This window comes from Oncorhynchus tshawytscha, linkage group LG13, assembly GCF_018296145.1.
Source record: "Oncorhynchus tshawytscha isolate Ot180627B linkage group LG13, Otsh_v2.0, whole genome shotgun sequence".
NCBI lineage: Eukaryota > Metazoa > Chordata > Actinopteri > Salmoniformes > Salmonidae > Oncorhynchus > Oncorhynchus tshawytscha.
Window position 1 is genome coordinate 86,822,055 of NC_056441.1, and position 14,611 is coordinate 86,836,665.

A 14,611-nucleotide genomic window follows, 5' to 3' on the forward strand; every position below is an offset into this window, starting at 1 on the left:
AGGCTGCTAGTGTTATCACCAGTATAGGCTGCTAATGTTATCACCAGTATAGGCTGCTATTGTTATCACCAGTATAGGCTGCTAGTGTTATCACCAGTCTGCTAGTGTTATCACCAGTATAGGCTGCTAGTGTTATCACCAGTATAGTCTGCTAGTGTTATCACCAGTCTGCTAGTGTTATCACCAGTCTGCTATTGTTATCACCAGTATAGGCTGCTAGTGTTATCACCAGGCTGCTAGTATTATCACCAGTACAGTCTGCTAGTGTTATCACCAGGCTGCTATTGTTATCATCAGTATAGTCTGCTAGTGTTATCACCAGTATAGTCTGCTAGTGTTATCACCAGTATAGTCTGCTTGTGTTATCACCAGTATAGTCTGCTAGTGTTATCACCAGGCTGATATTGTTATCACCAGTATAGTCTGCTAGTCTGCTAGTGTTATCACCAGGCTGCTATTGTTATCACCAGTATAGTCTGCTAGTGTTATCACCAGGCTGCTAGTGTTATCACCAGTATAGTCTGATAATACGAGCAGACTGGTGATATACTGGTTATATCACTAAACTGGTGATATCACCAGTATGGGCCCACAGTTTATCATTCTGGATATTCTGTCTATGAGATGGATGCTATTTGTTAATATGTACCAATGACCGTGAGTGTGTGTGTCACCAGGGGAAGGAGACTGAGGAGGAAGAGGAGGTGGCCGTGGGCATGGACAAAGGCTTCATGGATGAATTCTTTGAGCAGGTGAGATACATCCTTTTTTTTTGTTCTGTTATTCTCTCTCTCTCTCTCTCTCTTATCACATTGTCTTCTAATTAATAACTTTCCACTCATTGCTCAAAACAGTTCTCCTGACAAGCAGTCTTTTCTGCATGGAGATAAGATGGACTGCTCCAGTCTCATCTGCATGGATATGACTGCTGCTCTCCTGTTTGGTATTTCCTCTGCGTATGAATTCAATAGGCTTTTTTTAAGTGCGCCGTAATCAATCAAATGCTGTATCTCTCCTACAGTGTGCTTAGATTTGATATATTATGCTCATAGATGTTGTTCCTCGTGTGGAGTGTGGATCGTTCAGTATTTTATTCCATTTCCAAGGCCTTTTATTGATCCCCACACACAACATTCTCCGCCAGGCCTTTGCTTTGAAAACGAACACCGCTTTTCCATTTGAATTGTACATATTGGAGGTCAGAGCTCCACAGGGCCTTTACAAGTCCACGTTGTACATATTGGAGGTCAGAGCTCCACAGGGCCTTTACAAGTCCACGTTGTACATATTGGAGGTCAGAGCTCCACAGGGCCTTTACAAGTCCACGTTGTACATATTGGAGGTCAGAGCTCCACAGGGCCTTTACAAGTCCACGTTGTACATATTGGAGGTCAGAGCTCCACAGGGCCTTTACAAGTCCACGTTGTACATTTCCTATAGGGTTGTGTGTTTGTCCATGCGTTTGTGAGTGTTTTATCCGTATGCTGTTTACTTGAAGAAGGTGCCTTTAGTGAGGTTGTCGAGGGCTCTTCTAAGGGGGCCCATTTGACTGTCGCACCAGTTTAGATCTCCACAGAGAGAGGCATGCTGGGAGAAAGAAACACACACAGACACACACACACATACCAGTGGAGGTCGGTGCCTTTTAAGATTAGGAAGGACAATTATTTAATAATTATATTATTTAAATCATTAGTCCAAACAGTTACAAAACGTTCAATTTTGCAACTAAAACAGGGAGTGTCTGTTGAACAAATTCAGGTAGGTCCCTCCCAGTTTCGTTCCATTTGCTTCCGTTTGAGAAATGTTTTGAATCTGAAGAATCTGCGTACCAAGAAGTCGCCTTCTGCAAGAACCTCCAAGATGGCGGACTGAACACAGCAGTGTAGATCACCTCATGATAAAACGTAATATTCAATAACGGTAAGTTAGACTAACTATTAGCACTACACAAACTGGTGGGTAAAGACCTTCAATCTGGATAATAACACAAAACGGATCATAAGACTACAGAAATGTATCGACAAATATTATGAAAACAAGCAACAGACAAACATGACGGAGAGTAAAACAGGGGAACCAATCAACATGGAGAGTAAAACAGGGGAACCAATCAACATGGAGAGTAAAACAGGGGAACCAATCTCATCATGGAGAGTAAAACAGGGAACCAATCAACATGGAGAGTAAAACAGGGGAACCAATCATCATGGAGAGTAAAACAGGGGAACCAATCTCATCATGGAGAGTAAAACAGGGGAACCAATCTCATCATGGAGAGTAAAACAGGGGAACCAATCAACATGGAGAGTAAAACAGGGGAACCAATCAACATGGAGAGTAAAACAGGGGAACCAATCTCAACATGGAGAGTAAAACAGGGGAACCAATCTCATCATGGAGAGTAAAACTGGGGAACCAATCTCATCATGGAGAGTAACAGGGGAACCAATCGACATGTAGAGTAAAACAGGGGAACCAATCAACATGGAGAGTAAAACAGGGGAACCAATCTCATCATGGAGAGTAAAACAGGGGAACCAATCTCATCATGGAGAGTAACAGGGGAACCAATCAACATGTAGAGTAAAACAGGGGAACCAATCAACATGGAGAGTAACAGGGGAACCAATCAACATGGAGAGTAAAACAGGGGAACCAATCAACATGGAGAGTAAACCAGGGGAACCAATCAACATGGAGAGTAAAACAGGGGAACCAATCTCATCATGGAGAGTAAAACAGGGGAACCAATCTCATCATGGAGAGTAAAACAGGGGAACCAATCTCAACATGGAGAGTAAAACAGGGGAACCAATCTCAACATGGAGTGTACGACAGGGGAACCAATCTCAACATGGAGAGTAAAACAGGGGAACCAATCTCATCATGGAGAGTAAAACAGGGGAACCAATCTCATCATGGAGAGTAAAACAGGGGAACCAATCTCAACATGGAGAGTAAAACAGGGGAACCAATCTCAACATGGAGAGTACGACAGGGGAACCAATCTCAACACGATGGAGTGTTCGACAGGGGAACCAATCTCAACACGATGGAGTGTACGACAGGGGAACCAATCTCAACACGATGGAGTGTACGACGGGAACCAATCTCAACATGACAACGTGACTCTTCTACAGACACAGACGATTGAATCTTTTCACCAGCGGGAATAGTAAAGGCCGAAACCCATCTGTTAAAATCAATCAATGACAAACTGGGCAACATCCTTGAACTAGTCAGTGAGAATATAAAAGAGTTGAAGACGAGCCTCGAGATGAGAGACGGAAAAGCTGCGACCATTGGAAAAAGACACAAACAAGCATAAAGGAACAGTCAATAAGATTGAAACCGAAGTTAACGAACTTAAAAATGAGAACATCGTTCTGAGAGAAGCCTTACTGGACATACAGACTACATCCATGAGAGAGAATCTGGTACTTACAGGTATCCAAGAGAAAGAAGGAGAAGCTCCTGAATCTGTAGTTAGAGAGTTCCTCCTTACAGCGCTTCAGATCCCACGCCAAGCTATCGACAAAATCCAACTCGAACGTGTACACGGACTGAGAGGGCAGAGGTATGAACGCCCAATCGTTGCCTTCTTTAAAGATGAAATAATGGTTAAAAGCCTGGGTAAAAGACCTGCTGGCATGAAAATAGGCACAAACGACCAGTTCCTGAAAGAAATTACAGAACGCCGCAAAGTTCTCTATCCAATCTTCAAGGAAAATAGATTGAAAGGGAAACACGTAGCTCTCGTAGTCGATAAACTGTCTATTGATACAAAGACTACTCCATGGCTATTCTAAAAATTACAAAGTTCTCATAGAGGAGGCAAATAATGGAACACAATACTAGCCATGGTATGGATTGTAATAATACAAAAATATATATAGATATAAAAGCTATCTTGAAATATAACTCATTGGAACACAAAAGCACTAAGTCAACACGGTGGAGATGAATGCACAGCAGACCGAAGGCTCAGTATGTGAGGATGTGTTGAGATGGAAGGTGTGGTGTGTTTCCTGGTGTTTGGGAAAGTGGAGATGAATGCACACCAGACAGAAGGCTCAGTATGTGTGGATGTGTTGAGATGGAAGGTGTGGTGTGTTTCCTGGTGTTTGGGAAAGTGGAGATAAATACACAGCAGACAGAAGGCTCAGTATGTGTGGATGTGTTGAGATGGAAGGTGTGGTGTGTTTCCTGGTGTTTGGGAAAGTGTGGCGTTAAGTGAGAAAGGAAATGGTTGCATATCCCAGAACCAATGTAAAGTGGGGCAAAAAAGTATTTAGTCAGCCACCAATTGTGCAAGTTCTCCCACTTAAAAAGATAAGAGGCCTGTAATTTTCATTATAGGTACACTTCAACTATGACAGACAAAATTAGAAAAAAAATCCAGAAAATGACATTGTAGGATTTTTAAATGAATTTATTTGCAAATTATGGTGGAAAATAAGTATTTGGTCAATAACAAAAGTTTATCTCAATACTTTGTTATATACCCTTTGTTGGCAATGACAGAGGTCAAATGTTTTCTGTAAGTCTTCACAAGGTTTTCACACACTGTTGCTGGTATTTTGGCCCATTCCTCCATGCAGATCTCCTCTAGAGCATCATAGTTGAAGTGTACCTATGATGAAAATTACAGGCCTCTCATCTTTTTAAGTGGGAGAACTTGCACAATTGGTAGCTGACTAAATACTTTTTTGCCCCACTCTATGTCTGTGAGCAGGGGTTGTGAGAGAGCATTCAATGTTGTGCAGATGAGAGTTATACATTTTATAAGGAATTATACATCTTATTTATTTATTGTCCTCTCACGGTGGAACTGCATTTTAAAATAAATTATACATCTATTTTTTCCAGAAATTGTCCATGGGAAATTCAGCCCGGGAATTTTGCTTAAATTCATCAAACAAGTAAGCTTATTACAATGAACCTTTTTTGTGGGATACACATTAGGCAATTAGGCAACCAATAGCAACAGCTCATGGTCTTCCTCGAATCAGAAGTTGTTGTTTTTTACTCAATGGAGGAACGTAGTCAGAGAAATGCTGATGAACGTCTTGCTCGAGCTGTGTATGCAACTGGTTCACCTCTGATGCTCACAGTGTATTGGAAGAGATTTCTGAATGTTCTTCGCCCAGCATACACCCCTCCAACCAGACATATCTACTCATTTGCTGGATGCAGAGTTCAAGTGAAGGTCAAGCAAATCATAGAGAAAGCAGACTGTATTGCAATCATCTCTGATGGGTGGTCGAATGTTCGTGGGCAAGGAATAATTCACTACATCATCTCCACCACTCAATCAGTATTCTACAAGAGCACAGACAAGGGACAACAGACACATTGGTCTCTACATTGCAGATGAGCTGAAGGCGGTCATCAATGACCTTGGACCACAGAAGGTATTTGCACTGGTGACAGACAATGTTGTGAACATGAAGGCTGCTTGGTCTAAAGTGGAGGAGTCCTACCCTCACATCAGACTCACTGGCTGTGCTGCTCATGCATTGAATCTGCTCCTCAATGACATCATGGCACTGAAAACAGTGGACACACTCTACAAGAGAGCCAAGGAAATGGTTAGGTAGGTGAATGGTCATCACATTATAGCAGTAATCTACCTCACCAAGCAAAGTGAAAAGAATACAAATTGAAGCTGCCCTGCAACACCCTTTGGGCTGGTGTTGTCATTATGTTTGACAGTCTCCTGGAGGGGAAGGAGTCTCTCCAAGAAATGGCTATATCACAGTCTGCTGATATGGATAGCTCCATCAAGAGGATCCTCCTGGATGATGTATTTTGGGAGAGAGTGGTAAGCAGCCTGAAACTCCTGAAACCTATAGCAGTAGCCATCACACGGATTGAGGGAGACAATGCCATCCTGTCTGATGTTCAGACTCTGCTTGCAGATGTAAGAGAAGAAATCCGTACTGCCCTGCCCACTTCACTGTTGCTCCAAGCAGAGGAAACTGCAGTTCTGAAATACATTAAAAGCCTGAAGCCCAAACACGCCGCAGCGTACATCTTGGACCACAAGTATGCTGGCAAGAGCATCCTGTCTGGTGCAGAGATCAACAAGGCCTGTGGTGTCATCACTACCGTATCTCGCCACCTTGGCCTGGATGAGGGGAAGGTTCTTGGCAGTCTGGCCAAGTACACTTCCAAGCAAGGGCTTTGGGATGGAGATGCAATATGGCAGTCTGGCCAAGTACACTTCCAAGCAAGGGCTTTGGGATGGAGATGCAATATGGCAGTCTGGCCAAGTACACTTCCAAGCAAGGGCTTTGGGATGGAGATGCAATATGGCAGTCTGGCCAAGTACACTTCCAAGCAAGGGCTTTGGGATGGAGATGCAATATGGCAGTCTGGCCAAGTACACTTCCAAGCAAGGGCTTTGGGATGGAGATGCAATATGGCAGTCTGGCCAAGTACACTTCCAAGCAAGGGCTTTGAGATGGAAATGCAATATGGCAGTCTGGCCAAGTACACTTCCAAGCAAGGGCTTTGGGATGGAGATGCAATATGGCAGTCTGGCCAAGTACACTTCCAAGCAAGGGCTTTGGGATGGAGATGCAATATGGCAGTCTGGCCAAGTACACTTCCAAGCAAGGGCTTTGGGATGGAAATGCAATATGGCAGTCTGGCCAAGTACACTTCCAAGCAAGGGCTTTGGGATGGAGATGCAATATGGCAGTCTGGCCAAGTACACTTCCAAGCAAGGGCTTTGGGATGGAGATGCAATATGGCAGTCTGGCCAAGTACACTTCCAAGCAAGGGCTTTGGGATGGAGATGCAATATGGCAGTCTGGCCAAGTACACTTCCAAGCAAGGGCTTTGGGATGGAAATGCAATATGGCAGTCTGGCCAAGTACACTTCCAAGCAAGGGCTTTGGGATGGAGATGCAATATGGCAGTCTGGCCAAGTACACTTCCAAGCAAGGGCTTTGGGATGGAGATGCAATATGGCAGTCTGGCCAAGTACACTTCCAAGCAAGGGCTTTGGGATGGAGATGCAATATGGCAGTCTGGCCAAGTACACTTCCAAGCAAGGGCTTTGGGATGGAAATGCAATATGGCAGTCTGGCCAAGTACACTTCCAAGCAAGGGCTTTGGGATGGAGATGCAATATGGCAGTCTGGCCAAGTACACTTCCAAGCAAGGGCTTTGGGATGGAGATGCAATATGGCAGTCTGGCCAAGTACACTTCCAAGCAAGGGCTTTGGGATGGAGATGCAATATGGCAGTCTGGCCAAGTACACTTCCAAGCAAGGGCTTTGAGATGGAGATGCAATATGGCAGTCTGGCCAAGTACACTTCCAAGCAAGGGCTTTGGGATGGAACTGCAATATGGCAGTCTGGCCAAGTACACTTCCAAGCAAGGGCTTTGGGATGGAGATGCAATATGGCAGTCTGGCCAAGTACACTTCCAAGCAAGGGCTTTGGGATGGAGATGCAATATGGCAGTCTGGCCAAGTACACTTCCAAGCAAGGGCTTTGGGATGGAGATGCAATATGGCAGTCTGGCCAAGTACACTTCCAAGCAAGGGCTTTGGGATGGAGATGCAATATGGCAGTCGTGCCAACATATCTCATCAGCCACCTGATGGAAGGGACTTTGTGGATCTGAGGCTCTTTCCCCTGTTGCCTCCATCATCCTCCAAATCCATATCATTTTACAGGTGTATTTTGAAAATGTTTTTGGGAGATGCGATGGATCATTGGGGATCATTCAATATTCCCTTTCTTTTGTTGTTCAGTGAAATCATCTCATGTGAAGAGTCAACCAATTGAATTAAAATTTAATTCGTAACGGAATAGTTTTTAACATTTCTATTGGAAGGATTTAATCATTTGCAACTATGTCTACGTATGATGAGGTAAAAGGTTTATGTTTCTGTCTCCACACGATATGGTAAATATATCCAATGCAAAAAACCATCTTCATTTAAATGGTATTGATATGAATTTGCATATATTTCCATTAATTCCAACAGAATGTTTCCACCTCTGAATATTCCCCAAAATGTGCAGCCCTAGTCCTATATTGATGGAACTGTCCACAGCTATATACCCTAGCCCCCCACCTGAATGACCCAGACACTAAAGAGAAGTCCCTGCTGTTAGCTGCCTGTATGCTGCTGTTAGCTGCCTGCATGCAGCCAAAATGCAGTCAGAGACCTAAAGCAGTACAGCTCTCTCAACATACTGAGCCTGCCTGGCAGGGTTGGTCCTGCAGAGCCAGAGCCCCCTGATGGGAGAGCCTTAATATACAAGGAAAATCGCAACACTGCTAATGAGAACCTTGACGACCTCGTATCTAGCCGACTGGCAGTGCTGGCAACACTGGCTGCACAGTAACACTGCTGGCAACACTGGCTGCAGTAACCCATGGGGGGGGGGGCACCCAGGCAGTGGCAGTGCTGGCAACACTGGCTGCAGTAACCCATGGGGAGGGGGGCCCACCCAGGCAGTGGCAGTCTTGGCAACACTGGCTGCAGTAACCCATGGGGAGGGGGTCACACTCGGACATTCAGAGAGGGGGCAAATTATTGTGGCCCTGGTGGCACAAAATAATCAAAGGTCTGACTGCACAGAGATGCTTGGGAATATGGGGCGACAGGTAGACTAGTGGTGAGAACGTTGGACTAGTAACGGAAAGGTTGCAAGATCGAATCTCCGAGCTGACGAGGTAAAAATCTATCGTTCTGCCCCTGAACAAGGCCGATAAACCCACTGTTCGTAGGCTGTCATTGAAAATAAGGATTTGTTCTTAACTGCCTTGCCTGGTTAAATAAATGGGGGAACATGTGTGGGTGTTTCAGGGGAAGGGGGTGGATCTGACCTCCATTACCTAGGACGTGACAATGGTTAATCAAATCTACCCATTTCTGCCCATTTTTTTGCTTCTCATACAGCTGCAACTGTATACACATTTGTAAATCAAGACCTTTCTTGAATTGGGCTCTGGGATGGTGCAACTGTTGAGAATCTGAGTATGGCTGTTGTGGGGGAAAGGTGTGTGAGTGTGTGTGTGTGTGTGTGTGTGTGTGTCCCACAACTGTTGCGAGGGAGTAAAAGATGTTAGGACAATATAGGATGAATCACAATAATTGTTTGCTCAAAAATAATTGCTTTCCATAATGTAATTTTGGTAATGGTGAGAGGTAAAAATCCTTTGCATAAACTGCCTAGATTACTGCAAATATGAATAGCTAATTATGGAAAATAAGATAAGATAAATAGGAATTAAAAATTGTTAATAGCAAAATATAATACTAGTCGAGGTGAGGGCGAAATGCATTTGGCGGTTGATCGGCTTCTGTTCTGTGGGTGGCACTGTGCTGTTTTCAAAGGATGGGTCCCGGTCTCTCCAGGGCCATGGGATCGGGGGGGTCGGGGGTTCATCTGCCAGTCATTGGGATGACAACCCAAATCTGGATGAGGAAAGTTTTTAGTGGGTGGAATAGTGGGGACAAATAGGAGGTTTACTTAGCAGCAATGCAAATATCATGGTACAGCTACAGTGGGGAGAACAAGTATTTGATACACTGCCGATTTTGCAGGTTTTCCTACTTACAAAGCATGTAGAGGTCTGTCATTTATCATAGTTACACTTCAACTGTGAGAGACGGAATCTAAAACAAAAATTCAGAAAATCACATTGTATGATTTTTAAGTAATTCATTTGCATTTTATTGCATGACATAAGTATTTGATACATCAGAAAAGCAGAACTTAATATTTGGTACAGAAACCATTGTTAGCAATTACAGAGATCATCCGTTTCCTGTAGTTCTTGACCAGGTTTGCACACTTCTCCTCCATACAGACCTTCTCCAAGTTAGGGTCCTCCCACTGGGCTGTCCCGAATCATCCCCTCAGTTGGTCCCCAGGGGGGGTGTCTCGACTGGCCCCTCGAAATCGAGGAGGGAAGGCTGGGCTCTTCCTCCCGTGGTTCCCCTGACTCCGGACGCGTAGATACAGGTTGGTCAACCGTTTGCTTCCGAGCTGCACAGGCGATGGGTCGTCCTCGCTCTCATCTTCGGACCTTCTTCCTCAGCTCGCCGCCACAGGTCTGCGAACAGTGGACAATCTCGTCCCACTGGGAGAGGTACTGGCAACTCTGGTATCATCATCTGGCGTCACGATGTTGGCCCATACGGTTGGATACAGCTTTGTGTCCCCTTGAACACAGGAAATGGACATCTCCCTACCCCTTTCGGTCTCCTGGTTCAACAGGCTCGTGGTTACGAGGGTAACCATACTTCCGGAGTCTAATAGAGCTTCCGTGTCGTGTCTGTCAACCTTCACCGGGACTATGGGTGCAGTTGATTCGTGGCCCAACAGGAGGTGACGTAGTTCACTGCATAACCCACCTCGCTTCTGAGGCTTCGACTCCTCTCAAGCCGGGCGATTCCAGGCAATGTGCCCCCGGGCGCCACACTCAAAACACCTCCATTGGTCTCCATCTACAGTGGGGAGAACAAGTATTTGATAACCTGCAAAAACAGCAGTGTTTCCTACTTACAAAGCATGTAGAGGTCTGTCATTTTTTATCATAGGTGCACTTCAACTGTGAGAGACGGAATCTAAAACAAAAATCCAGAAGATCATACGTTTCCTGTATTTCTTGACCAGGTTTCCACAAACTGCAGCAGGGATTTTGGCCCACTCCTCCATACAGACCTTCTCCAGATCCTTCAGGTTTCGGGGCTGTCGCTGGGCAATACGGACTTTCAGCTCCCTCCAAAGATGTTCTATTGGGTTCAGGTCTGGAGACTGGCTAGGCCACTCCAGGACCTTGAGATGCTTCTTACAGAGCCACTCCTTATCCCAACCTTGTGCAGGTCTACAATTTAGCCCTGATGTCCTTACACAGCTCTCTGGTCTTGGACATTGTGGAGAGGTTGGAGTCGGTGTGTGGACAGGTGTCTTTTATACAGGTAACGAGTTCAAACAGGTGCAGTTAATACAGAGTGGATAGTTAATAATGAGTGGAGAACAGGAGGGCTTCTTAAAGAAAAACTAACAGGTCTGTGAGAGCCGGAATTCTTACTGGTTGCTAGGTGATCAAATACTTATGTCATGCTATAAAATGCTAATGAATGACTTACAAATCATACAATGTGATTTTCTGGATTTTTGTTTTCGATTCCGCCTCTCACAGTTGAAGTGTACCTATGATAAAAAAAATACAGACCTCTACATGCTTTGTAAGTAGGAAAACCTGCAAAATCGGCAGTGTATCAAATACTTGTTCTCCCCACTGTACCTGGGGTCTTCGGTGGCGGTTCGGCCCTACCCCAGCCGTCTCTCCACGGGTTTGCGGTCCTTTGGCTGTCAGGTCGGGGTACCCAGCAGTGGGGTTGACCTTCCGACTCCTCGGACGGGTCGCCGACTCGGTCCGGCTCCCACTCAGCAGGGCCTGAGTGTTCTGATGTGTCTCCACTGCTTCCTGGAGGCCCTCCAAGGTCTGGGGTGCGCATAGACTCGCTGCCCTCTTCATGTCATGGGGTAGTGCCCATAGGACGCGATCCAGGACCACTGTCTAGGATAGAGAGGGTGGGTACGTCGGTTAGGATCCATCCCCTGGTGACGCGCAGTAGGTCACTCATCTGGGCTCGGGGTGATGGGTCGGCTATGAACCTCCAGTTGTGGAAGAGTTGAGCCCAATGGGCCAGGCTGTACCCGTAGCAGCTGAGAATCTCCCGTTTGAGTCCGTCTTAGTTAGCCGCCTGTTCATCATTCAGCTCCCAATATGCCTTTTGGGCATTCCCAGAGAGGAACGTGGCCAGCAGACTGGCCCACTTCTGCCTTGGCTACCATTCCCGTAGTACTGTCCGTTCAAACGTACAGAGGTAGGTTTCGATGTCGTCATCTTCTGTTAGCTTGATTAAGAACTGTTTTGGATGTGATTCAGTAGATGCTCCTCCTTGTAGCTTCCTGATTTCCTGAATGAGGATGCCGGCATTCTCCACCACTTGTGTCAGACCAGGGGGTTGGGTAAAAACATTTACACAGATCAGACACGGACAGAGTAGGATTAGTTCAGATTCAGAGGTGTTTATTAAAATAATTGTCCAAAAGAAAAGAATAGGTCTCCCCCAAGAGACCCTCTCTGGGATATCGTCTTCTGGGCTCCGGGTCTTACTGTATCCCCCATGAGACCCTCTCTGGGATACCGTCTTCTGGGCTCCGGGTCTTACTGTATCCCCCATGAGACCCTCTCTGGGATACCGTCTTCTGGGCTCCGGGTCTTACTGTATGCCCCATGAGACCCTCTCTGGGATATCGTCTTCTGGGCTCCGGGTCTTACTGTATCCCCCATGAGACCCTCTCTGGGATCCCGTCTTCTGGGCTCCGGGTCTTACTGTATCCCCCAGGAGACCCTCTCTGGGATACCGTCTTCTGGGCTCTGGGTCTTACTGTATCCCCCATGAGACCCTCTCTGGGATACCGTCTTCTGGGCTCCGGGTCTTAACTGTATCCCCCAGGAGACCCTCTCTGGGATCCCGTCTTCTGGGCCCGGGTCTTACTGTATCCCCCATGAGACCCTCTCTGGGATACCGTCTTCTGGGCTCCGGGTCTTACTGTATCCCCCATGAGACCCTCTGGGATACTCTGGGGGACTGTATCCCCCATGAGACCTGGGTCTTCTGGGCTCCGGGTCTTGAGACTGGGTATCCTGTGGCTGTATCCTGTCAAAAACTGAACTCGCTCCTGTTACCTCTGGTACCGTCCCCAACTATACGGGAGTCCTTTCCTCCCCCAGTCTCTTCCCTGTGTGCTTCTGGCAGCTTTATGGGACTTGTACAGCTGGTGAGCAATCAGCCCTTGATTACTCACCAACTCCCAATCAGCCCAAATTAGTCCTGGCCGGAGAGCCCGTCGAGACCTGGCACGTCCAGCAGATGGAGCCATCGCCTCGTGATGTGCCTCGACGAGTCTCCCCCTGGTGGCTGACCTGCTGTACGCCACAGTTTACCAACATATATTTTGATAAATAGAATTGAAAGTTGTCTCATTATGGTAAGTGGTGAAATAAGTATAGCCAGTTCTAATTGTAATGGCTTAGCAGAAAATAAGAAAAGACGATCAGTATTTACCTGGCTAAAAGAGAAGGAATATAATATCTATTGTTTACAGGAAACTCATTCAACAATTTTAGATGAAGTTTTGTGTAAAAAGTACTTGTGTGGTGAAATATATTTTGTGAGATATACATGGAGGAGGTTTAATACCCTGACCTAGTGAGAGATACATGGAGTAGGTTTAATACCCTGACCTAGTGAGAGATACATGGAGGAGGTTTAATACCCTGACCTAGTGAGAGATACATGGAGGTTTAATACCCTGACCTAGTGAGAGATACATGGAGGAGGTTTAATACCCTGACCTAGTGAGAGATACATGGAGGAGGTTTAATACCCTGACCTAGTGAGAGATACATGGAGGAGGTTTAATACCCTGACCTAGTGAGATATACATGGAGGAGGTTTAATACCCTGACCTAGTGAGAGATACATGGAGGTTTAATACCCTGACCTAGTGAGATATACATGGAGGTTTAATACCCTGACCTAGTGAGAGATACATGGAGGAGGTTTAATACCCTGACTTAGTGAGAGATACATGGAGGAGGTTTAATACCCTGACCTAGTGAGAGATACATGGAGGAGGTTTAATACCCTGACCTAGTGAGAGATACATGGAGGAGGTTTAATACCCTGACCTAGTGAGAGATACATGGAGGAGGTTTAATACCCTGACCTAGTGAGAGATACATGGAGGAGGTTTAATACCCTGACCTAGATACATGAGATATACATGGAGGAGGTTTAATACCCTGACCTAGTGAGAGATACATGGAGGAGGTTTAATACCCTGACCTAGTGAGATATACATGGAGGAGGTTTAATACCCTGACCTAGTGAGAGATACATGGAGGAGGTTTAATACCCTGACCTAGTGAGAGATACATGGAGGAGGTTTAATACCCTGACCTAGTGAGAGATACATGGAGGAGGTTTAATACCCTGACCTAGTGAGAGATACATGGAGGAGGTTTAATACCCTGACCTAGTGAGAGATACATGGAGGAGGTTTAATACCCTGACCTAGTGAGAGATACATGGAGGAGGTTTAATACCCTGACCTAGTGAGAGATACATGGAGGAGGTTTAATACCCTGACCTAGTGAGATATACATGGAGGAGGTTTAATACCCTGACCTAGTGAGAGATACATGGAGGAGGTTTAATACCCTGACCTAGTGAGATATACATGGAGGAGGTTTAATACCCTGACCTAGTGAGAGATACATGGAGGAGGTTTAATACCCTGACCTAGTGAGATAAACATGATACATGGAAGGTTTAATACCCTGACCTAGTGATGGAGATACATGGAGGAGGTTTAATACCCTGACCTAGTGAGAGATACATGGAGGAGGTTTAATACCCTGACCTAGTGAGAGATACATGGAGGAGGTTTAATACCCTGACCTAGTGAGATATACATGGAGGAGGTTTAATACCCTGACCTAGTAGAGATACATGGAGGAGGAGAGATACATGGAGGAGGTTTAATACCCTGA

General features: G+C 45.7%; 1 protein-coding gene across 1 annotated transcript in view; it reads left to right on the top strand.

Annotated features, from left to right (window-relative positions):
- Positions 1-680: 680 nt before the first annotated feature.
- The window catches only part of LOC121839118 (syntaxin-1A-like), a 154,463-nt gene continuing 140,532 nt past the window's right edge, over positions 681-14,611 (top strand). Inside the window, exon 1 of the mRNA XM_042296477.1 lies at positions 681-752. Within this exon, the coding sequence (XP_042152411.1) occupies positions 717-752 (36 nt within the window). The 5' untranslated portion in view covers positions 681-716. The remainder of the gene's footprint in view (positions 753-14,611) is intronic.